The sequence below is a fragment of the Balaenoptera borealis genome (assembly GCF_965194805.1).
Source record: "Balaenoptera borealis genome assembly, chromosome: X".
In the NCBI taxonomy this organism is placed as follows: domain Eukaryota; kingdom Metazoa; phylum Chordata; class Mammalia; order Artiodactyla; family Balaenopteridae; genus Balaenoptera; species Balaenoptera borealis.
In genome coordinates, this window is record NC_138881.1 from 43,083,289 (window position 1) to 43,107,827 (window position 24,539).

The 24,539-nt window shown below is 52.0% G+C and overlaps 4 protein-coding genes across 12 annotated transcripts in view; 1 reads left to right on the forward strand and 3 right to left on the reverse strand.

Annotated features, from left to right (window-relative positions):
* The first annotated feature begins 40 nt into the window (after nucleotides 1-40).
* Nucleotides 41-3,729, forward strand: PQBP1 (polyglutamine binding protein 1). Of its 3 annotated transcripts, none has more exons than XM_082376350.1 (7): nucleotides 41-188; nucleotides 599-683; nucleotides 2,208-2,319; nucleotides 2,514-2,626; nucleotides 2,808-3,092; nucleotides 3,285-3,348; nucleotides 3,515-3,729. In XM_082376350.1, the coding sequence occupies exons 2-7, from the start codon at nucleotides 617-619 to the stop codon at nucleotides 3,669-3,671; spliced, it is 798 nt and encodes a 265-aa protein (XP_082232476.1). In that variant the 5' UTR covers nucleotides 41-188; nucleotides 599-616; the 3' UTR covers nucleotides 3,672-3,729. The 3 variants fall into 3 exon arrangements, with proteins under 3 accessions (XP_082232476.1, XP_082232477.1, XP_082232478.1); XM_082376351.1 differs by having other exon boundaries at nucleotides 59-182; XM_082376352.1 differs by lacking the exon at nucleotides 41-188 and adding an exon at nucleotides 393-412.
* A 59-nt stretch (nucleotides 3,730-3,788) lies between these two features.
* Nucleotides 3,789-13,207, reverse strand: SLC35A2 (solute carrier family 35 member A2). Of its 5 annotated transcripts, none has more exons than XM_082376347.1 (5): nucleotides 11,475-13,207; nucleotides 9,778-9,960; nucleotides 7,076-7,227; nucleotides 5,417-5,563; nucleotides 3,789-4,090 (listed from the first exon to the last, which is right to left on the reverse strand). In XM_082376347.1, the coding sequence occupies exons 1-5, from the start codon at nucleotides 11,563-11,565 to the stop codon at nucleotides 3,821-3,823; spliced, it is 843 nt and encodes a 280-aa protein (XP_082232473.1). In that variant the 5' UTR covers nucleotides 11,566-13,207; the 3' UTR covers nucleotides 3,789-3,820. The 5 variants fall into 5 exon arrangements, with proteins under 5 accessions (XP_082232473.1, XP_082232470.1, XP_082232472.1 ...); XM_082376344.1 differs by having other exon boundaries at nucleotides 5,417-6,153; XM_082376343.1 differs by lacking the exon at nucleotides 3,789-4,090 and adding an exon at nucleotides 4,242-4,317 and having other exon boundaries at nucleotides 5,417-6,153.
* A 100-nt stretch (nucleotides 13,208-13,307) lies between these two features.
* Nucleotides 13,308-18,571, reverse strand: PIM2 (Pim-2 proto-oncogene, serine/threonine kinase). Its single transcript, XM_082376349.1, has 6 exons — nucleotides 18,375-18,571; nucleotides 18,130-18,239; nucleotides 17,375-17,425; nucleotides 15,108-15,480; nucleotides 14,494-14,670; nucleotides 13,308-14,396 (listed from the first exon to the last, which is right to left on the reverse strand). Exons 1-6 carry the CDS (start codon nucleotides 18,433-18,435, stop codon nucleotides 14,233-14,235), a joined length of 936 nt encoding a protein of 311 aa, XP_082232475.1. The 5' UTR covers nucleotides 18,436-18,571; the 3' UTR covers nucleotides 13,308-14,232.
* A 1,774-nt stretch (nucleotides 18,572-20,345) lies between these two features.
* Nucleotides 20,346-24,539, reverse strand: part of OTUD5 (OTU deubiquitinase 5) — a 28,859-nt gene continuing 24,665 nt past the window's right edge. For 2 of the 3 annotated variants that reach the window (XM_082376319.1, XM_082376317.1), the window contains exons 7-9: nucleotides 23,227-23,428; nucleotides 23,025-23,138; nucleotides 20,346-22,713 (exon numbers count right to left, since the gene is read on the reverse strand). In XM_082376319.1, coding sequence (XP_082232445.1) covers nucleotides 22,589-22,713; nucleotides 23,025-23,138; nucleotides 23,227-23,428 — 441 coding nt within the window. In that variant the 3' untranslated portion in view covers nucleotides 20,346-22,588. The remainder of the gene's footprint in view (nucleotides 22,714-23,024; nucleotides 23,139-23,226; nucleotides 23,429-24,539) is intronic. The other variant, XM_082376318.1, reaches the window with a different exon arrangement.

Here is a 24,539-nt window from a genome sequence, read left to right on the forward strand (position 1 = left end):
CCAGCTCGGTTTGTGTCATCTGTTCGCCGCAGTCTCAGCGTAGCCCAGTTTCCTCCAGGCTCGGAGAGAGAGGACCTCGTTCTGGGCATTGGGAGAAGAGAATCGTGTAGTCCTGGCAGTCATAGAAGCGACGAGAGAGAGAGAGACGGCCAGTCTATCAGCTTTCCACTACCCGCGTGACGGTATTGGTAATGTCGGGGTGGGCGCATTTTTTGGAGCTGGAGGAGGTGTTGCACTCTGCTCCCCCATCCCAGCGCTTTGGTTCCTTCCACCCGGTAGTGTTCGGGGGAAGTTGGGTGAGCCCATTTCTGGGACGAGGGGCAGCCGCGTTTGGCCCCTCTGGCAATGGGCGGAGCCTGGGCCTGGGAGAGGAACCCGGTCCTGGAGCACCCGGCCCGGGAGAGGAGGGTTGGTGAGAGTTTTGGTGATATTGCCATTTATCCCTTCCACCTTTTAGAGTAGGGTCTGTCGCCCAGCTCCTAGTGTAGGTGGGTAGGTGGGGGTCCAGATGAGTACTTGCTGGGGGGAGGCGCTTGGTTACAAGATCCAGATTCAGTCCTCATCTGAGCTGTTTTTTGGTCTGTCTGTTCTTCCCTAGGTCTGTCTGCTATCCGCTATGCCGCTGCCCGTTGCGCTGCAGACCCGCTTGGCCAAGAGAGGCATTCTCAAACATCTGGAGCCCGGTGAGAGCTAAGAGCAGATAGGCCTACCATGTGCCAGGCTTGACAGGCACTTTGTTGTTGATACTGCCACTTGATACCTAGCGTGGACCTACTTCGCACCAAGCAGTGGGGTGGCAGGCATTTCACTGTTAACAATGCGTATTCCTGACACCCATTCCTACCGTATGAGGAGGCGGGTGGGGACGGGAAATAGACATTTCATCCATAATAATACTGACAGCTGACGTGTATTTTTGGGTCTTCTATATCCCAAGTTTAATCCACCCATCAGTCCCTGGAAGTGGTTACAAAGTATCTAATAGTAAGGATAGTAACAGTTGACAGAAGCTGAAATCTACCGCAGCCTCCTGTGGGCCAAGCACAGTGGCAGGATGCTAATACTTTGTTCTTTACCATACTAGTAGATAACATTATTTTAGACCTACTGTGGACCCAGGCACTGTGCTGGTGATATATACCTTATTGTTCAACGTATCAATAGCTGACATGTATTTTGGGTCTTCTTAAGTGTCTGTCATACACATTATGATGAACAGTATATAAAATAATGATAGGATCTATCATTTAGGCCTACTGTGCTGCTGTTGCTAGTATTTCTACCTTATTTTAAATAATAGTAAAAGCTGGCATCTAGTTTGGGCTAAGGTGTTCCAGGTACTGGAAAACTCATCTTATTTTCACTTTATTGATAAGTGACATCTATTACAAGCCTGTTGTGTGCCAAGCATAGATCTTTGGTTAATAATACTGATAATGATCATTGATATGATATTTACTTTAAGGCTGTTGGTACCAGGCCCTGTGCTGATTGTATATATCTTACTAACAATACTGATGATTATAGCTGACATCTATTTTGGGCCTATTGTGTGACAGGCACTCTGCTGTTGCTGACATATACATTTCATTGTTAGCTATATCCATAGGTGAAATCTGTGATAGACCTACGGAGGTCCAGGTACTCATACACCTTTTTTATTCTGTTGATAGTAACTGACAACAGTTGTAGGCCTCGGGAACTGAATAGATTCAGAGAAGCGTTTGGATAAATCCCGTGCTATCCAAACTTGCTACTCAATATACCGGAGTCAGAAACCTCGTATTTGCCAAGCTTGGGAGCTGAACAGATTTGGACATATTTTTAGATAAACCCCTTGTTGAAACTAATTTTATCCAAATAGATTTGGATAGTATGGTGTCACATACTATCTGAACTCAGGAACTGAATAAATATGGATACATGTTTTTTAATGAATCCCTGTCTAAAGTCTGAAACCAGATAAGTTCAGGTAACAGTATGTCATATCTGAACCCAGAAACAGAACAGATTTGGGTAAATGTTTTGGTAAATCCTGATACTCAGATACTTGGATTTGGAATGTGAGCAATATTTTTTAGGGCACTTGAGACCTGGCACACACACGTGGTCCACGTGAATGTGAGTGTGTCTCCCCAGGCCCTGACTGCAGGATGGGGATCCCTCTGGTCCTTACTGCTGTCCTCCTTCCCTCCTTGTCCTGCCAGAACCGGAGGAAGAGATCATTGCCGAGGACTATGATGATGACCCTGTGGACTATGAGGCTACCCGGTTGGAGGGCCTGCCGCCAAGCTGGTACAAGGTGTTTGACCCTTCCTGGTGAGTCTGGGGATGTGGGGGGGGGCGGGCTGGGGGTAAATGGGGGCCACAAGGGAAGAGATCTGGGGGCCCTCCCTGTAGGGTCCTGGCATGGGGCAGGTACAGGCAGAGATTGGGGAGACAAGAGTTGTGGCTACAAGGAGAGGATATCCGTGCTGACATTCCTTCCCTCCCTCCCTCCCACTGCCCTGCAGCGGGCTCCCTTACTACTGGAATGCGGACACAGACCTCGTGTCCTGGCTGTCCCCACATGATCCCAACTCCGTTGTTTCCAAATCTGCCAAGAAGCTCAGGAGCAGTAATGCAGGTGAGTTGGCAGATACAAGGGTGCCTCGAGTGTTCTAGCAGTTTTCCGAGAGGGGTCAGGTAAAAGACCGAGGCAGGTAAGACCAGGCAGGCCCAGCCCCAGGCAAAGGAGGCTGTTGAAGGCAGAGGCTGCTGGGTCCTGAGGTGGGAGCAGGAAGGTCACAAGGCTTTCGTGTCCCCAGATACTGAGGAGAAGTTGGACCGGAGCCATGAGAAATCGGACCGGGGCCACGAGAAATCGGACCGAGGTCACGAGAAGTCAGAACGCAGCCATGAGAAGTCAGAACGGAGCCATGAGAAGTCTGACAGAGACCGGGAGCGTGGTTATGACAAGGTGGACAGAGAGCGAGAGCGGGACAGGGATCGGGACCGGGACCGCGGGTATGACAAGGTGGACCGGGAAGAGGGCAAAGAACGGCGCCACCATCGCCGGGAGGAGCTGGCTCCCTACCCCAAGAGCAAGAAGGGTAAGCTGGGGTGAGGCAAGGGGGGCACCAGGGGTGCACAGTGTAAGGAAGCCCTCGCTTGGCTTCACGCGAGTGCCTGAGCCTGGGGCCTGGCAGCCTCGGGCTCCATTTCTTCCCGGGATGGGAGAGCTCGGTGATCCGGGACTCCTTGTGCCCCCGTCGAAGACCCCACTCTGCCACCTACTTCCGCAGTGGCAAGTCGGAAGGATGAAGAATTAGACCCCATGGACCCCAGCTCGTACTCAGATGCACCCCGGTAATTGACCACCCCTCAAGAGCCCTTCCTTTTTCCTCTTGACTCACTGCACCGCTGACCGTTCCTTTCTTCCTGTCTCCTTTCCCCCTTTGTCAGTTGTGGGTGGGAGGTGCCTGCCACAGTACACATATTATACATTCCCACTCCCACCCCTTGTCACCCCCAGAGGCACGTGGTCAACAGGACTCCCCAAGCGGAATGAGGCCAAGACGGGTGCAGACACGACAGCAGCCGGGCCCCTCTTCCAGCAGCGCCCTTACCCATCCCCGGGGGCTGTGCTCCGGGCCAATGCCGAGGCCTCCCGAACCAAGCAGCAGGACTGAACCTTCCCCACCCCCACCCACTCTGGGGCTTTTAATAAAAGCTTTTCGGTGGATCATGCCCATGAGACCTGAGTGCTTCCTTCTCTCACACTTTTGAGACTTCCCAACCCAAGCCAGCAAGATGCAAAACACGTTTTATTTACAAAAACTCACCTAAGAAATAATACTGTAGGGGTAGTAGGGACATGGGGGTGGCAGGGGCTGGAGGCTGAGGTGGTTGGGTCCTGTCTGGGCCAGAGTTTAGTCATGTCAGCCCTGTGTGGGAGAGGGGGTGTGGGGACAGGGGGTTCGGTGTCTACCCCCCCCCAAATACTGATCAGAGCATTTGGTCCTGGCTGGACCAGGGCAAGAAGGGAGAGCGAGGCCAGGCCAGCGTCTTCAATCCCAGCGGCTAGGAACCCTTCACCTTGGTGAGCAACCTGTGGTGGGAACGGGGAGGAAAGAAAAACACAGAAAGCTGGGGTGGGCTGGCAGGTGGACGTCCTGAGCAAGCGAGGATGACTAGTGAGGCTGGTAGTCCCCAGGGTTAGTAACAGAGCCCACGTGGAGAGAGCGGGTCCCCTGGGTCAGAAAGCTACACGTGGACTAAATAAATACAATATCTTTATTTGGCATTGGGTATCCTGACATTTGTTCATTACAGTTCCTTAAAAACAAACCAAAAAATCAGAACAAATTAATCAAAAATAAAGATCCAACGGCCCTATGTACATATAGCAAAGACAGCCCAGGCATCACACACACACACACACACACACACACACACACACACACACACACACACACACACACACACACACACACACACACCCTGGTGGGAGACAGTTAAGGGGTCTTTGGGGAGTGCAGGGGGCAGGTTCCACATTTCAGCAATTTAAAGACACCCCTCCCCATGAAGTAAGGGTGCCTCGTACAGCCAGTTGGGTATCACGAGTGTGGCTGGCAGCTTTATTTTTCCTCTCAGGATATCTTAGAAAATAACCCTGCATCCAGCAACTGACGGTGTCTTAGATTCCATGAGATTAGGCCACTTCAAGGACCTCCCTTCTCCATTTTTCCCACACCCTGGATCATTCATCTGATTACACCACAAACCCCCAAATCACAAACAAATGGCCCCTACTGCACCCTCCCCCTGAATGGGCTGATGCAAAAATCTCAGCTGTCGCCCCCCTTCCTCTCTCCCTGGGTGCTCACAAGAGGCCCATTTTCAAGTCCCTGTGTTAGGGAAGCTGCCCCAAGGCCACAAAAAGAGCTACTAATACGATCCAGTGTGGTTGTCAGGGAGGAGAGAAGGCCTCAAGCTATCAGAATCGGAAACCCACACGTAGGCATCAGTCATTACTAAAGAGCTGTAGGATTTTTGTCCAATTTGTCCCTACAAAGGTGGAGGGATTGCTGGGAGGGACTCTCCCAGGCATGAGAGACAGGACGCCTCTGGCTGAGGGAGGCAGACAAAAAAAGCCTTGAATGACAACACCCCCAACCTGGTCCCCGAAGGGGTTAGACTGAGACAGAGGAGGCAGCCCTAAAAACCCCTGGCTACAAGGAAGGGTTCACGTGATGCCCTGCCCTAGTCCCACAAGCTTCCGGAAGTCTCGACAACCTGGAAGAAAAGACCCAACCCCAGGGGAGCCAGGCCCCAGTGGCAACTTGGGTCCTGCAGATGCCCAACACCCTCCAACCAGTGTCCCTCCCTGTCTCCCCCCACCGCCACCGCCAGCCCTCACTTCACCAGCACTGACTTTGGCAGAAAGGGCTCCGTGCTGACGTCTCCACGGTGGGAAGACAGCTGCGATGGTGGCGGCTGCCCTGGAGGCTGTTGACGAGTGCAGGGCCCAGAGGTGGAGGCAGAGGCGGAAGCTATGGCTTTGGCTGCACCTCGGGGCAGGCTGTAGAGGTAGACGGCACCGATGACCAGCCCTGCGCCAAGGGCAAACAAAGGGTCCACGTGGAAGCCAAAGAGGCGGATGGAGGCAACAGTGGACAGCACAATGGACAAGGAGGTGGCAAAGCCCTTGAGGATATTGTCGGCATACTTGACGACAACAGCCACCAGTAGCCCGCCGAAGGCCTGGTTGAGCACCACGCCCCAGACAGCAGGCGTGTACCCGAAAAAGAAGCCGCGGTGGGCTACAGCAGTGCCCTCGGCCCACCAGAGCCCCACCAGGCCCAGGGCTGTGCCGAAGAGGCCCAGCTGCAGGTTGCGCAGCCACACGGAGCCTGAGCTGCCCTTGAGGATCTTCTCGAAGTAGACACCTGCAAAGCCCGAGGACAGACAGGACGCCACGACAGCTGCTAGGCCCGCCCCAGGGTTCTGATCCAGTGGCCGCGGGCCCCCACCGCCGGCTTGCTGTGCCTGGACAATGGCGACTCCGGTGAAGAGGAGCAGCAGGGAGGCCCACTGCAGCCGGGAAAGGCTGCGGTTCAGCATAAGCACGGAGAACAGTGCCGTGGTCAGGATCTTCAGCTGGTACGTCACCTGCGAGTGGTATGTGGAAGACACTGAGGGCTGCTCCCGACCCCCAACATGTACATGTGGGGGACGGCACCCACTGTGGGCCCCCAGGCACAATGGAGGGACAGGGTGGGGTAGATAACCATAAAAACAGCAAAAATATCCAGCCACTGGCCGCTGACTGAGATGCGGCTAAATAGCTCTGAGGTGCCTCCCAGAAAGTACACAGGAGGATGGCTGTGCAAGGATGTCCTGGGCCACACCCAAGTCCACATCCCAACCCCATGTCCTAGCTGTGTGATGAGGGACAAAGCACTTGCCCTGTCTGAGCCCTGACATACCATCTGTAAATACAACTGATGTATGTGAAGCACCTCACACAGCAGGTAATGAATGAATGGTAAACATCCTGATGAGGGAGGTCTTGATAAGGATGTGTTGATACAAATGAATCAGCCATGAAATGACGTCAGTAAACATTTACATAGAGCTTACTGTGTGCTAGGTGTGGGTCTAAGCACTTCACATGCATTCATTTAATCCTCACATATGAAGTGTGTTATTGTAATGTCCAATTTAAAGATGAGATGGAGAGGTTACGTGACTTGCCCAATATCACACAGCTGGAAAGTAGCAGAGCTGGGATTTGAACCCAGGCAGCCTGGCCCCAGAATCCAGGCTCTTTAACCATCTTAAAGGTTGCCTGTAAATAGCCTAAAGCTTATCCATCACCAACCAAGGGCTCTTCCCAGATATTACTTCTTTTAATAATCTCAGTGAGTAGCTACTATTACCATTTCCATTCCCAGTTCTCACAGATGAGGAAGCCGAGGTTGAGGAAGATCCAAGGACATTCTGGAGGAAACACAGCCCCTGCTCTCTGCAGCCCTCCCTCCCCAACATCCTATATCCCCCACCCCAGCCAGTTCCTGGGCTTGGGGCTCACCTGGAAAGTGGCAGCTGGCAGGTTGGAGATGGCAACATACTGGAGGTTATTCTGCAAGGTGTAGATGAGAGAGGGCACTGCGAGCTTGAGTGTGTCCACATACTGCACCAGGACAGCCTCGTGGAGGAAAAGAACCAGGTGCTTCACGTTACCTAGGTGGAGGGAGGAGATCCCTGTTTAGCACTGACTTCCAAAGATGGGGATCCTCTAAAGGACAGGACTGCGCCTGGTCCTGTGTCTCCCCACCACACTTCGACTCCCTGAGGGCTAGAATGAGGTCTGCGCTCTCGGTTTCTCTACTGTACAACCATGTCTCCAGCAAGCCTTTCGGATACTCAGTCTGAGAATCACAGACCACATTTCACTCATCTTAGAGCCCACCTCTCTGGCACAAAGCCCCAGGGCAAGCACTCAGTACAGTTTGTGCAATGAAATAATCAGCACTAACTAGGAGCTTGTGAAGTAGAAGCTCTAGGAGTGTGGGTGGAAGGCTGTTTACCAAGCAGAGGGAAAGTTTTAGACTCAGCTTTTATTTTTTTATTTTATTTTTTTTTAAAGATTTTTTTGATGTGGACCATTTTTAAAGTCTTTATTGAATTTGTTACAATATTGCTTCTGTTTTACGTTTTGGTGTTTTGGCCGCGAGGCATGTGGGATCTTAGCTCCCTGACCAGGGATCGAACGAACCCACACCCCCTGCATTGGAAGGCGAAGTCTTAACTACTGGACTGCCAGGGAAGTCCCTTAGACTCAACTTTTAGACTTATCCTAGTTCCTTCCTAGCCTGAGAGCTGCCTGAGGGCAGGGGCCATCTTCCACTTGGCCGCCTCCTTCTGTCAGCCCCACACACACCAAGCATTTGCCCCTGTCACATGGAAGAATGCAGGCTTGACTCTAAAGCAGAAAGTCTGGCTGGGACCTGCTCCAATCAATACATGAGAATACTTTCCTATATAATAAGACCTTTGCAAATCTCACCCCACTTTTTTGCAGTTCATCTTTTAAGACTCATCTGAGTGTCCCTCCTCAGGGAAAACCCCACAACCACTGCACAAGGTTACTGCAGGAACTCCTGCTGATGCTCATTCACAAAACCCTGCCCTTGCCCTTCATGGCATTAATCCCAGAAGTAATTATCAATCTCTAACCCTTTACCCAAATTCCCTGGACCCAGGGGTTTGGGTGTTCAAAAATGTCCAGGTGTTAGAAAGGTAACACGGCATATATGCTATATATTTCACATAACACACATCACGTATATGGGGCTGCACACCGTAATCAAGCACATTCATATTTCTGCAGTGACTCGTGGACACATTCACAACAAATGAGAAAACTAAAAAAATAAAACGGGGGGGTTGCTGAAATTGTAGATAAGAGATGAAAGCTGTGATTAACCTGTAGCTATTTGTTTCTCCCCATCTAAAATATCAGCCCCCTGAGGGCAAGATGCACGTCTGCATCGCTAACATGTCCACCTCCACAGCCAGAACACGGCCTGCCACACAGTGTTCACTCGAACCGTCTCAGAATCAATCTAGAACAGAGCAGATGAGTTCCTAAACTGCTGCCTCCCAGAGCCCTGGAGCTAATGAGTGGGTGAGAATGTTTTCTTCACTGTAAATACCTAGGGCAGAGCCGCATGCGAGGCCTTTATAGAGAAATGACTGGGCAACATTTTAAAGAAGAAGGCCTTTGGGGGAGGTGTTTAAATTAGTAAATAAATTCAACTTATAGGAAATATAGAGGACAGAAGAACATGTTAAATGAGACCACTGGGAGGCACTCAGTAAAATCCAGGCTACCCAAAGTCTACAAGACAAACAACCTTATGTCTTCGAGAAATTAACTGCAGAGAGAAAAAAAAAAAACAGTTGGAGGGGAACCTAGAGGCTAGCCGACCTAGAAGACACCAACCAATTACAAAGCACTGACTTTATATAAACCTGATTCAAACAGAATTTTTAAAACTTTTATGACATTTGAGAAATCATTACGAATTTGAACACTGACTGGATATTTGATTATTTTATTAACTTAAAAAATTATTGTTAATTTTTTGATGTATGATTTCTAGCAGTCATGACTGATTGAAGTCATTATTTTAAATGTACCGAAATATTTACTCAAGATAATAAGAGGTAATTTACTTCAAAATCATACTCCATGTGGGACATACTTCAATATAACAAGGTGCAGGAGTAGGTAAACAGACGCATAGATTGGTAGTGAGTGGATAATCACTGATGCTGTTTAATGGCAGAGTGGCCATGAGTTGATCATTGTTGAATCTCGGTGATGGGACATGGATATTTTACCATTTTATTATTTTCTCTGATTTTGTGTTTGAAATTCTCCATAATGAAAAGTTAGAGAGAAATCAATAAATCATCATGTAAGGGTCACCTGCTACCTTATGGGCACAGACTGTCTCACTCCTTCAGTGTTTACTGGCCAGCTCCTGGGGAGTTAGGGGTATAAACATGTGGATGCAGCTACTCATAGCTGGAGGTACAAGGCGGCCAAGCCGCACTTACACAGTCCCCAGGCATTTTCATAGACAACCAACCAAACCCTCCACGTGGGTGTGGGTATGTACACAGACACACAGACACACACACACACACGCTCACATACACACACTGCCACCCACCGACTCCAATGCAGCCCCCCTCCCTGCAGCCCCCCTCCCTGGCTCATACCCCTCTTCTGTGCGAAGAGCAGCAGCAGGCAAGTGAGACCTTTGAGCACTTCAGCCATGACCACAGCAGTGGTGGCAAAGAAGCGGTCCCCAGGCAATGTGCGGGCATAGCGGATGCTGAGGATGAGGGAGGCATTCTGGACCACCAGCACAGCTAGGGATATGTATTTGAGGCGCCGGTGAGCTGTGGGGAATGGAAGGAGTAAGGGGGAAGAAGGGGTCAAAAGCTGCTGTGGCATAACCACACTACCACCCTCCCCTCTCCCTTCTCGACCAGGATCCTCCTAGCCACCGCTACTTCCTCCTTCTGCCTGCCTATCCTGACCCAACGTGAGTCTGATCCCTGCCAGCTTCCACTGCCTCAGCCACAGGCAGGAAGAGCCAGAAAGGGAGAAGTGGGCCTCTCCCTGTCCAGCCCATACCTGGAATCCTTGCTGAGGTGTCAGGAAATGGGTGGGGCAGGTCCTGGACACCCACCTCAGCCCTCTCTCTCCCTCCCCTGAGTGAGAAGCAACCCTGCCCTGGACAGAATACCAACTGCATCCTCGACATTTATTGAGTGCTTACTGTGTGCCTATCACTGGGATAAGGGATTTATATGGATCACCTCAACAGACCCCTACATGGCTCTGACCTCTGAAGGAACTATCAGTGTTCCCATTTTATGGATGAACAACCAAAGATTTATATGAAATGATGGTTCTATTTAGTGAAGGGTTGTCTCATGTGAAAAATGATACCCTAATACAAGGAATGAGACCACTGTATAAGGCATGTCCATCCCCTAAGGAACTTTCTCTCATCTAAATTATTCCATTCCCTTACACTCAGAATGGTCTCTCCAACCCCTCCCGCCTATGATGACTGATTCCTCCCTAACCCCAGAATGGTCTAACAAATATAAGAAATGATTCCCTCACTGTCCAAAGGATTGAACCCCATGTAGTAAATGGTTACTCCACTAAGAATGGTCTGGGTCCCTTAACGATATAAGGAAATATTTCCCTATACACCAATCATCCTCCCACCACCGCATACCCCCACCTCCAGCCAAGGAATTATCCCTTGTCCTGCTCACACTCACAATGAACTCTCCCCGTTATAAGGAATGGCCTGGCGCCCTCAGAACGTCCTTTCTCCGCCATATAAGGAAGGCCCCTCCCACTGCAACATACAATGAACTATCTCCATCAGGAAGGGGCCCCCAGAACGGTCTTCTCCCCATATAATGGACATCCCTATCCTCAAAATATTCTAAGTCACATAAGGAAGAACCCGCCCCACCCTAACTCACAATACCCCTGTCCCTTTACAAGGAAGAAACCACTACCCTCAGAACAGCCCCTCCCTTCTATAAGGAAGAACTCTCCCGCTCTCAGAATGGTCTCTCCCTTGTATAAGGACGGACCCCCACGCACACTCAGAATGGTCTTAGTGGTCTTAGCCTCCCCAAAAGGAAATACCCGCCTCCAACTCAGAATGGTCTCTACTCCCCATTTGCAGAAGGGACCTCCCCATCACCCTCAGAATGGTCTCTTCCCCGCCCCCAAAACACACGTCCTCCTCCCACCCGCCACTGCCACACATAGGTTGGTCCGTACGGGATGCTCCCTCTCGCCTCAGTGAGGAACCTTTCTGACCCCCCAGCGATCCCGCCCCCCGGCCCGCCGCCGACTGCTCAGCCACAGCCTGTCTCACCCGCAGTCGCGGTCCCAGGCTCCAACGCCCCTGCGGAGACCGCCCCTGGCCCGGCCGACGCGGGGGAACCGCCGGACCCCACCGCTGCCATGTTGGCATCTGCCTGGCCCGTCCCCTCGGCAACAGTAGGCCACTTCCGTGTCCGTTACTTCCGCTTCCGGGACCCCGGGGGGTGGGGATGGGGCGAGCGAGAAGCTGCTCAGAGCAGTGGCTCTCCTCGTTCGCTCCTGAACGCTACTTTAAGAGCGGCCTCAGGATTTCCAGATTCCGTCAGGATCCGGAGACCGGGCACGCAGCCGGCTCAGTCTCCCGCCGTCTTCACAGAGCCTCTTTAGCCCACTCCCGTTACTAAACCCGCCCTTTGATCTCGCTTTCCATATCGCCCGCCCATCCTGTCTCCTCGTCTCTTTGGTTCCGCTGTCCGTCTCCTAATTGCCACCTTCTGATGGCACCGCCCTTTCTGCATCAAAACTCCTGGGTCCTTCCGGGTTGGACTGAAGTTCTTTTCCCTTCTGTCGGCGAGGCCAACCCCCGCCCCCTGGAGAGACAGCGGGCATCTGGGAGGGAAGTGAGACTTTGAGGGAGCAGGGCAGGTGAGGGTCAGGCAGGTAAGCGAGCAGATAAAGGCAGGGCAGTTGAGGATATACTAATGAAATGGCACAGGAGAGTTTAGACTGAGAAGGGAGGACAAGTGAGTCACCATTAAGAATGGAAAAGTGATGGGGCTTCCCTGGTGGCGCAGTGGTTGAGAGTCCGCCTGCTGGTGCGGGGGACGCGGGTTCGAGCCCTGGTCTGGGAGGATCCCACATGCCGCGGAGCAACTGGGCCCGTGAGCCACAACTACTGAGCCTGCGCGTCTGGAGCCTGTGCTCCGCAGCGGGAGAGGCCACGATAGTGAGAGGCCCGCGCACCGCGATGAAGAGTGGCCCCCGCTTGCCGCGGCTGGAGAGAGCCCTCGCACAGAGGCGAAGACCCAACACAGCCAAAAATAAATAAATAAAAATAAATTTTAAAAAAATACCTTGGCTAGTTTAAAAAAAAATGAATGGAAAAGTGAGAAGGGGGTAGGTAAGCCAGCAGGTGAGAGGTTTACAGGTTAGTTTTTTGTTTTTGTTTTTTGCCACGCTGCCTGGCTTGCATGATCTTGGCTCCCCGACCAGGGACTGAACCCGGGCCACCGCAGTGAAACCGCCTAGTCCTAACCACTGGACCGCCAGGAAATTCCCTAGGTTAGCTGTTGAAAGCAGGGCAAGAGAAGGTACAGCTGAGGTCGGGACAAGTGAAACTATGATAGACTAGGGCAGGGCAGGTAAGTCAAGAGTTGAGGAAGTTGAAGTGAGCGGGATGAACAGGTAAGAAGACAAGGAAGAGGTGAAAAGGTAGGGGCGAAACAGGTGACTCCACCTTGGACGTTATTAGAAAACAAGGAAGGGCTAGGAAGATTCCTGTCAACGCTCAACCCCCACCCTGCCCTCACCAAGCCCCAGAAAGGGCTTTTCTTCTCCCATGGGGAAGGTATTTCCTCCCCTGGGGTTGGGGGAAAGGAGTTTTTTCTGCCTCTGAGCTGGCCATCTTTGATTTGGGAGTGTGTCCCAGACATCTTCAATGTCTACGGTATCTCCAAAGCAGCCTTTCTGCACATACGGGGTGCTACATAAGAGCTGAGGGGAAAATCAAGTTTTTCTTTCACCTTAAATGAACCCATAAAAGATCTTCAGGATGGCACCACAAGACTGAGGCTTCCCGTGGACAGAGAGGTCCAATCCATCTCCCTCTTGGCTCAGCATTCAGTAGATGCTCCACGAATGCCTCACCACATCTACAAATGGCCAGTCGCTTCTGATTCTATTACGTTTATTAAATAGTGGGTTTCCACACATGGCTTTTTAAATAATCCAGGCGGGGGAGAAGGAAGAGGAAGATACAGTTGGAGCTCTCCTTCCCCAATACATAAGTATTTACATTTCAGCAACTGGACAACCCTGGCTCAGAAGGAGGCAGCAAGAATCCAAAAAAGGTGGAGGGTGGGGCTCTAGGAGAACAAACAACAAGACTTATTTCCCCCACCCCATCCCCCCAAAAACCATCCCCCCCATTCTAGTGGACTCTAGTAGTGTCCATCTCCCATCCCCTCCCAAATCATGAAAGTGGGGTTTCTCCTCACCAGAATAAGAGCACTTGGGATAACAGAGTAGGGTCCCCTCACACACACACACAAAAGCCCTGGGACAACAATAGGGCTTACCTCCCCCAGAATAAAGAACCCTGGGCTGAGGTAGGCAAGCAGCTTGACTGAATATGGGACCCTAGGCTAGGGGAAAGGATCCCTTTGCTAAAATAAGAGCCGCTGGGGTATTTGGAAGGAAAGCACCCTTGCCCAAGTCAGAGCATTTAAACTAAGTTTGTGTGGTGGTAGCAGGAGGTGCCAGTGTAGGGGTTACTGCTCATCAGAATAAGAGCCCTGCAGGCTCAGAATGTAAGTAATTTCAACCAAATAAACACCCTTAGCAAAACAAGAAGCAAAGAAGGACCCCCTCCAGAATAAGAGAGCGTACGTTCTGGGAGGAAGGCTCCTTAGCAGGATTGGGATGGGGACTAGGTAAACTTGGCTTATGTCTTCTGACCCCTGATCCCCAATCTCTGACCCTAGTAACACTGGATTTTTAATGACCTGTAAAACCAGATCAACAGATGTCCATCTATCCCTGTGGTGTGGCCATGGGATGGCTATTCCAACTAATGGGGGCCCTGGCCAGGACTAGGGCAGTAGGGACCAGGCCAAAGGGGTGGAACTCCCTTTGGGAGTGTTGAGGGATGCATCCTCGGCTGGTGTCTGCATCCAGGGGTCCAGCAGGATCTCCTCCAGTGTGGGTCGGGCAGAGGGTTTGGGGGCCAGGCACCGGCGGATTAGGGCACAACAGTCTGCAGATCAGAAGCACACAGGAGATTAGCAGTGAGTTGGGGGCACCAATCCCTAGGAGGGATGAAGTTTGGTGGGCTAGGGCGGGTGGGGCCTCACCTGGGGAGACGTGGGCAGGGAAGTGGAGCTCAGCCTCCAGAATCTCCTGGTCTCTCTCAAAGGGAATGTCCCCACATACCATGTCATAGAGGAGGATACCCAGTGACCAGACAGTGGCTGGGAGTGCGTGGTACTGGTGACGAGAGATCCACTCTGGGGGGCTGTACACCCTTGTCCCTGCACACAAGCCACAGGTTAGACCATTCTCTGATAATGCCCTTCTCCCATCCCACCCCGCCCAGGAAGTATGGTTGCTTCACTAGAATTAAGAGAATTCACTGTATGAGCAGGGTCCCCTCACCAGAATAGAAGCTCAATGGAATAAAAGCACTTAAAAGGTACAGTAGGACCTCCTTACCAGAAAAAGAAGACTCAGGATAATAGCAGGATCCCCTCATCAGAATAAGAGCCCAGAACAAGATCAGGGCACTGTCAGAAGATGGACTTATTAGAGGGCAAGGCTTGAAAGCCCCTAATATTAAAATTCAAGAACCTTATAAAGGTGTACTATAGATCAAGGGTTATAGGATACCCCAGCACTGGAGATCAAATGTCAAGAGGCCAAAAAGATAAAAGGTGAAAACTCCCCCCACAGAGATTTAGGGAAGCCTTACCATCAAAGTCAGTGTAGGGTTCATCATGAAGCAGGGCGCCAGAACCAAAATCAATGAGTTTGGCACAGCCCCGGCGGAGGTCCATCAGGATGTTCTCATCCTTGATGTCACGATGGACAACTCCACGGGCATGGCAGTGCCGAACAGCTGCCACTACCTGGGCAAAGAGACAGCGGCTTCGGCCTTCACCCAACGGGCCCTGCTCTGTGATGTAGTCAAAGAGATCCTGGGCAGGCAGAGGCCGCTCAAGGACCAGCATGAAGCCCTCTGGTGTCTCGAACCAGTCAAGCAGGCGGATCACACCAGGGTGTCCACCACCTGCACCCACCTTCCATAGCAGCGCCACTTCCAGTGGGCATGTGACTGAGTCTGACTGGGGTGGGGGGGAAGCAGGGAGAGAAAAGAGAATACAGACGTCAGGCTAGCAGCTTTGAGGCTGACTTCTCGCCTGAACTTAAATCATAGCTCCTCAGCCTCCTGACTGTGTGGCCTTGAGCAACCCACTTCCTTCCCTGGGCCTCAGTTCTCTCATCTTAAGGGCTTAAACTCACATAGCCATTGGGAAGGTGATTCAAGCTTAAGGCTATGGGGTGGGGAGGGATAAATTGGGAGATTGGGATTGACATGTTAACACTACTATATATAAAATAGATAACTAATAAGGACCTACTGTATAGCACATGGAACTCTACCCAATACTCTGTAATGACCTATATTGGGAAAGAATCTAAAAAAAGTAAAAGTGTATATATGTATATTTATAACTGATTCACTTTGCTGTACAGCAGAAACTAACACAACATTGTGAATCAACTATATTCCAATAAAAATTAATTTAAAAAAAGCCAAAGCCTTTGCACGTCTGGCATGTAATAGGAGCTCAGTTCATTTTTTTTGTTTTTTGTTTTTTGGCTGTGCCGCTTGCAGGATCCTATTTCCCCAACCAGGGACTGAACCTGGGCCACAGCAGCGAAAGTGCCGAATCTCAACCACTGGACCACCAGGGAATTCCCTCAGGAAATGTTTGAGGAATAAATGAAGGTGGTTCTTAACAAAAGGCCTTCAACAGAAGCAACTGATAAACACTATTATGTAGTAATTTATCTGTTTTGTCCACTGACATCTGTAAAGAGACTAGAATAGTACCTTACACACAGTGTTGCTTGATAAATGTTTGTTAAATAGATAAAAGCACTTTATAGCATAGAATCTGACACAGTTAGCACTCAATAAATACTATTATTGTGTGATGGTTTGTCTGCTTTGTTCACTGCCATAGCTCAAACACTAGAACAACGCTTGGTAACAGAGCAGAGCTCAATACATAGTTGTTAAATAGGTGAAAGCAATTAGTAGAAAAGGACTAGCACAAAAAGAGCTCTCAATAAATGTAGTATTTTGCCAAGTGCCTAGAATTGTACCTGGCACGTTCTAGGTGCTAATATACAGTTGTTAAATAGCTAAAAGTGATTAACTGCAAAGGAACTGGCACAAAGTGAGAACTCAATAGTGTCATTATGTGATATTTTGTCACTGTCACCAAGCATCTAGAACCGTGTTGAATGAAAGTACTTAGTGGAACTTGGAACACAGCAAGCTTTTATGATGAAGCAAAGTCTGAGGCATACAGTCGGTGCTCAATAAAAGGCACACATGTTACTGGTCACAAAACCCGCCCCACTCTCGAAGCCCTGCGCGGGCACACGGATTGCCAGAAGCAGCCTTCCTGCCTGAGCTGGGGCCCTCTGCCGGCCAGTGCGCTGACTTGCACAGCCGCAGACAGGTTTTCTCACGGTGATGAAAATTCCGCTACTGCGCAGGCGCACCTTCTCCCTCTGGGACCCACAGCCTGCTCAGGCGCAGTTTCCCCAGAGCCCGCCAGGGGGCGCTCCCGCCCCTACAACTTGCCCAGACCCGCCCTGTTGTCCGTTAGCGCTCTAACGGCAGAAGAGAAGCAGCCACCGTCACCATGGCAACCAATGACCTCTGCCCCTCTTTCCTCACCAGCATGCCCTGCGGGCAGCCCCTGAGGCAATGTTTGGAGGCGAGAAAGGAGGGTGGGAGGGGAGAATCCAGGGCTCTAGGGGAACTGGGGTGAGTCAGAACTGTATGGAGGTGTGGATATCACCACAGGGGAGTAAACATGGGCTGGTAGGAGTGTTCTTCTCACCGTTACAGGGCCCAAGGAGTCATACAAACCATAGAAAGGCGAAATCCATCATCAGAGATGGCGTCGCCAGGTCAAAAAGGACTCCAAGGATACTCACCCAGGGGGACCAGCCCAGCACGCGATTCCGGGGGATCACTTTGATGGCCACCTGAAGAAGCGGGCTGAGGTGAGGGGACCAGCAGATGACCCTCAGACCTCTCCCAGTCTGGACCCTCACCCTAGTCTTTCTGGTCCCAACCAACCACTCCACACCACAACCCCAAATGAGCTGGAGCTTCTCCCCTGCCCTCCAAGTCTCCAAAACCAAGTACATCTCTCCCACCATCTTTGGCCCTGGGCTCTTCCTTCTCAAGGCTTCAGGACCCCTCACTCCACGTGACGAGTTCTGAATTTCCTAACACCCCAAGCCCTCGATCTTCCCATCCAGCCCCAGGACACCCCAACCCTGTAGGGGGGGGTCCTGGTCCTCACGGCTCCACCCTGGACACCTGCCTCCAAAATCCCAAAAATCTCAACTCTAGGTCCCCACCTTCCCACATATATACCACCTCTCCTGGATCGCAAGGTCTAGAGTCCTCACGACCCCCCACTCCCCAGTCTCACTCCCTGGACTTCCAGAATCCTTGCCCTGAAACCCCCCCTTCCCCCACATACCCACCTGGACCGCCACACACACACACACACACGCACGCGCGCGCACTCAGACACCCTCAGCAACCCGGATCCCGGCCCTCATGACCCTACCACTCGCACACTGTAGGCTCATTCCCTGCTCAATTAGCATCCCAGCCCCAGGGCTCCCGCCGCCGCCACACACACACCTGGCCCTCCCAAGACCCTCGTGGTGGGTACCTGGAGTCGGTCTGTGACGCGATGTCCTGCGAAGACGGTGCCAAAACCCCCCTTACCCAGGAGGGGGCCGAGTCGGTACTCGGCCTCGAACGCTTCCCGATCCTTGCCTCCTACGCAGGCGGAGGCGAGGAAGTCAGGGTGGCGGCGTGCTGAGGCCGGCCGCGACCCTCTCCCCCTCCCCCCGCGCCGCCCTCAACCACTTCAGCCCGCCCGGCCTGGTAGCGCGGTAGGGGAGCCTCTCTCACCTGGCGGCGGCGTGGGGGTCATGGGGGCCACCGGGAGCCCCTGCAGAGGCTTAGTCAACATGGAGGAGGAGCTGCGCAGATTGAGCCCGCTGAGCCCGCAAGGCGTGGACGCCCGGGGCAGCGAGGCCGGGGAACCAGGACTGGGGGGCGCCAGGGTGGAAGGTAAGGAAACTGGTGGCCCAGAAGAGCCGGCAAACAGCGCAACGTTAAGATTAGCCGCGCGCGCCAGCCCCGACGCTACTGAGACAGGGCACGAGCCTCCCGAGAGAGTCGCCCCGGGCGACGGCCCCGCCCACTTGGCTTTGATCAATCCGGACGCAGCACCTGCTGTACCCCAGCCAATCGGAGCCAGCTCTTATATGCATGCCACCCTCAACGTTTCAAGTACCCCCTTATGCAAATACATGCCCGGATCTTCCGCGGGGGCGGGGTCTGCATGCAAATGAGGGGGCGCGTGCGAAGAGGAAACTGGTTTTGGGAATCCCTTTTGCAGCAAGCGCGTTTGTTTTGGTTGTTGCGCGGAGTTGTTTTTATATATGTGTCTGTATGTGTATATATAAACTTAAAAAAAAACTGCACCGCCTCCTTTCCCAGGAAGTTGGTTGGCCGCCGCTGCCTCGAGATTAGCGCGGAGATAACGCCAGGCCTTCTAAGGGTTCTAAGAATCCTGGCCTGTGGTTATCCAGGACCCTGTCTCCGGAAGGGTGCTCCTCAAACCAGGACCAGAGCCCTCTAGGCGCCCGGCGGCCTCCGCCCGAAAACTGAAGCCGGGGATCCTGGAAGAACCTGTTCAGCCGTCAGGGAGGGCTAACCTCCCTGACAAGCACCTCAGGGGAAGCGCTGGTCCAAGGCACAGTTCCCACGCCCGGAGGCCACGGCCTGTGGGGTGTTTGTGGAACCCTTAACGTAGACAGACCTGGCTAGACCCAGCCATGAACCCAGTCAGCAGGTCTAGAATCTGGAATGGCGGGGGGGGGGGTTCTTGGGGGTGGGAGCAAGCCAGAGTGGTGGTGGCTTGGGGTGTGCTTCTGGATGAGAGAGACAGGGGCTACGAGGGCTCGGGGAGGTGGTAAAATACCCTCAGTCACAAATTTGGGAAAAATAGGCCTCATGCTGCAAGCAGACAGACATGCACTCCAAAGACACACACACAGAAGCACCATGTGAGAAATACACAAACACATACGGCCAGACACATTCACATGAACTTGTCCTAGACACACATGTACATCTGTACTGTCACACACAGGCTGAAATCTACTGTCAGGCAGGCATGCTGCCAGAAAATTATGTCCCAGAATGACACCAGAGATGCACTGTTACAGAAAGGCACTCCAGATAGATTCACACAGACCTACACTGCCATGTGACAAGGACACAGAAATGTCCTGTCAGACATACCGCCAGAACTTGTCACAAAGATACTGGCACCATCAGACATGCAGTGTCACAGAAAGACTTGTACTGTCCCAGAAATGAGACCCAGAGTCTGTCACAGGAAGACACACAGATGCTCAAGACACACATGCACTGCTCCAAAGGCAGACATACACTTATGTGATAGAGCCACAGATAGGCAGTGTCACAAAAACAGACATGGATTGACCCAGTCACAGACACACACACACACACACACCAGCAGACATGTAGTGTTGTCACTGAAACTGTCCAGAAATAGCTACCCAGAATCTGTCACAGGAATACAAACGGACATCCACTCTATCAGAAAGAAACCACAGAGGCACTGTCACAGACAGACCCACACAGACATGCACTTGTCTCAGAAACAGACACAAACTGTCAGAGATAGAGTCCCACACTCAGTCACCATCTGACACACCTGGAAACAAGCCCTTGTCACACACACAACTAGAGAAAGACACTGTGAGATGCACATAGAGACTTGGACTCACCACAGTCTCACACACACACACACACAAACACCCATAAAGCAAATACACACATGTACTCTCCCTTATTCATCCAACATTTATTAGGGGTCTACTGTAAGCCTGCAAGGCCCTAGAGGGGGTGCAGATATTAAGAGATACACAGATAAGTCAGGCATCATAGCCCTTGCCCAGGAAGTTGATAGTACAGTTACTGGGAAAGGAATAAAGACATATTTGTAGATAGAGGTGAGAATGTGGACGGGGTCACACAGGACTTCTCAGGAGACCCTCTACCCATCTTGAAAGACAAGGTTGGAGGCTTGGGACAGAGGAAGGGCAAATTCCAGGCAGAGGCCAAGGAAAACTGGACAGAGCGGCAAGATGAAGTAGGCAGGGGCCAAATGGTGCAGAAACTTCAACATTAGGATAATAAATAATACCTGCTAACATTTGAGCTCTCAGAATGTGGCAGGCACTGCGCCGTCATACATTATGTTGACCATATACACTCCTCTCTCAATGCTCACAACCAGAGAGAGCATGAGGTAGTAGACATTAATCACCCCTGTCCTACACATGGGACACTTGAAACTCAGAGAGCCTGTGATTTGACCAAGGCCACATAGTTAGAAAAAGCCGAGGTTTCAAACCAACTCTCCAACACATGTGCTTAACCAGTGGATTCCACAGAGACACCCTGCAGACAGCCACACCCTCACCTGCAGAACTGGACACACATCCTTCCACAAGGGCCCCATTATTGAGGGACATCAAAGACAACTGACAAAACCTGAGGGCCAGCCATCCTTCTCTGCCTTGGCTTTACCTAGTCTAGGAAGGGCAAGGACAGAAGTGTCAAGAGAACTGGGGAATATGAACAAAAAAAGGTTTAGCTATTCCTCGGTTTCTAAAACCAAGTGTGGGGGGGTCCCCTCTGGTCACTTCCACTAAACTCATGTTGCTATGAAGCAACCGTTGTGGCTGACCAAAGCATTTCCTAATCAAACAATCACAAGGAAAGAGCAAACATATTGGGGCGAGAGGCAGGCAGAGAAGTTGGAAGTTCAGTCCCTGCCTTTAAGCTCACAGTTCTCTGCTCCCATCACACCCCAGGAAATAGAGTGGGCAGGCTACATCCTGTGCCAATACTGAGGCAAGGGCGATGGGCAAAGACAGAGCTTTCTTGGTGGTAACAGGTCCAAAAGCTGGTTTAGTAACCAGTGAATCAAATACGAACAAACTCTGGGCCCCCACAAAGACCCCAATGGAGAGCATACAGCCCTTAGAGGTCAAGCCAAGGTCTGGGCCATCACCGCCTCTGATGAGAGGCTCACCCACCCCCTGTCCCACACAGAACAGAGGCGCTCAGGGGAAACTGACATTTGGTTTTATTGTGCCAAGGACATTACAGATGGCGGATCTTGCTGACACCTGCAGGGCATGGGTGCCCCATCTGCCAAGGCTGCTCCCACCCCCCACACTCAAATCCTGGGCGGCGGCCATGATCCTCAAAGGTGCCCCCCACCCCAAGATTCCAAAAAGACTGGTGGTGGTGGTGGAAGCATAAGGAATGCAGCAAGGTCAGAGTCTCATTGTCCAAAGCCCCCTTGACACCTGCCCCCCCTGCCCTCCCACCCAACCCTGGCTCACACTAGACCCTGCCCACCTCCACAGAGCTGGAGGCCAGGGACATCAATCACATCTTCGTGCCCCGTGGCCTGCCTGCCCCGAAACCAGAGAGATGCCACTTTCATAGAGCCAGTGCTGTTGTCTACATCACTTTTTGATTGGTTGATTTTATAAGATAAAAGTACATTTTAATAAAGAAAAAGTTCGACATTGAAGGCTCAGACATTCTTGGGGTACTGGGAAGGGGATTTTCCCACTTCTTCCTCCCACCTCCCCGGCATCATTTGTGGTGGGGTGACAAGTTTCTGATCTTGGAAGGAATCGGGGACAGGGAGACTTTCCTCTGTCTGAATGTCTCTCCTCAGGGGCTGCCTGGCTGCCAGTTGGTTTGTCTCTGTGTGCCTCTCGCCTACCTTCAGCACCCTTGCCCGAGTCCCCTGTGGAATGCAGGGATGGTGCTGTGCAGGGGGCAACAGGGCACGTCGGCTGGCGAAGAGACAGGTGATGATGGTGGTGGCAGCGATGAGAGGGCGCGCAGGGGTGGGCTAGCCAGAGGGAAGTGGGGAGGAGTGAAAGTAGGGGAGAGAGGGAAGAAGGAAGAAGGCAAGAGGGAAGAAAGCCAAAGAAGGTGGGGTGGCACCAGAGGGCAGGAGTGTGGGGGTTGGGAGATGGTCTCCAGTCTCTGGGTCTCCATCAACTCTTGTCTGGGGGTGGGTCTCTGTGCACTTTGTTTTTCTTCATACTGTCTAGGTATTCCTGTTGGGACACTGCCAGCACCGACGCTAGGATCTCATCATCATCCCAGTCGTTCAGGCCTGCTGGGCAAGAGGAAGGGAAAAAGGATGACAGAGCACTTTAAAGCCTGCCTTCTCCTTGCCCTTTGCTGATCCCTGGCTCTGGAGAGATCCCATTCAGGCCCCCATCATTCTTTTCTCTAAGGAGAAGACTCCTCTGGGCCTACAAAACTCCACTCAGATCTGCCTCTGGGACAGACCCTTGGACCTGAAAAATTCTCTTTTCCTGGGGAGATGGCCAGAGGCCCAAGAAGCCCCCTTTGCAGGACTAGCTGGTTCTTCCATCTCTCCCCAACTCCCAGCTGGCCCCTGGACCCTAGACAGAGGAGGCTTACCAAAGGCAGAGGGGGACATCTGCTGAATGAGGGCCCGGCATTCCAGAGCAGGGTAGAGGGACACGAGGGGAGAAGTAGCCCGGTCGGCCCCTGTTGAGAACTGGCTGCTTGTACCTGGGGCAGATGGACAGTCAGAGGCAGGGCTCAGGACCTAGGCAGGACCTCCTGACCCCTGCATGCTCCCTATCAGCAAGTCACTGACCTGGTGCACAGGGTGAAGGAGGTTTGGCAAGAGCTAAGACAGTGCCTGGGGAAGGGGGCTTGATGCCCAGCTCGGCATGCAGCTCAGGGTGCTCGGGTGACGAGGCTGAACTCCGCTGCCTTGGGGACCGGCTGGTCCACTCCTCCAGACCACTGGAGGCTGCTGCTGTGGCAGAGCTGCACGTGGCGCTGGCTTTCCGGGGCTGCAGTGAGGAAGGAGGAGGAGGTAAGGACCAATACCAGTCGCAACCCTCCTCTGCCCCATCCCCAAAGGGCTCGCTCCCTCCCAGGATCCTGGCTATGATATAGCTTCTACATAGGCCACCACCATTCCTGGTCACACAATGGACCACAGGATGAAGGTAAGCTCTTTTAAAGCCCCTCTCACACCCTTATAGCCAATCTGACAGGAAACCTGTTACCTCCACCTTCAAAATAGATCCAGAATCTATCCCCTTCTCACCCCCTCCCTTGCCAGCACTGTCGTCAGTCACCAGAACTGCTATAGTAGCCTTCTCCTTGTTGGTCACCCTTGCCCCCTAGACTCCGTTCTACACTCAGCAGTCAGGAGGATCCTGTTAAATCCTAAGTCAGATCCCACTCCTTCTCTGCTCACAACCCTCTCATGGCTTCTGCCTCGTTCAGAAAAAAAGCCAAAGTTCTCACCACAGCCCACAAGCCCCTTCCGATCTGGCCCCACCGCCTTCTGACTCCATCTACTACTACATTCTGTTCTGCTACAATGGCCTCCAGGCTGCTTCTGAATCACACCAGGTGTGCACTTACTTCAGGGCCTTTGCTCTAGCTGGCCCTCTGCCTTCCCTGGCATAGGCACTTAATCCCCTCACCTCTGCAAGCTTTTGCTCAAATCTCACCTGCTCTGAGGCCAACCCCGACCATGTTATTTAATACTGTGAACTCCCAGCCCCACTCAGTCCTACTCATCCCCTTTATCCTGCTCTACATCTTTCATCCACACCACCTCTCAATTAATTTATTCATTATGTTTATTTTGTTCCACTCTGCATAAATGTAAGTACCACAAGGACAGGGATCTGGGACTGCCCGGCTCACCAATGTACCCCTATACACTGAGAACAGTGCCTGGCATAGACCTGCAATAAATATTTCTTCAACGAATTACTCAGCTCTTGCCAATGTCTATTAATCACTCTAAACTCCTTGTGATTCCTCAGATGCCTGGCTCCACTGTCATGCCCCACTCCCTGCCCTAGAAGTTCAACCTTTCTGTGTGGAGACTGACCAGAGCCCTCACCTTCACTGGTCTCCCAGCCAGGGTCAAGGGTCCCACTG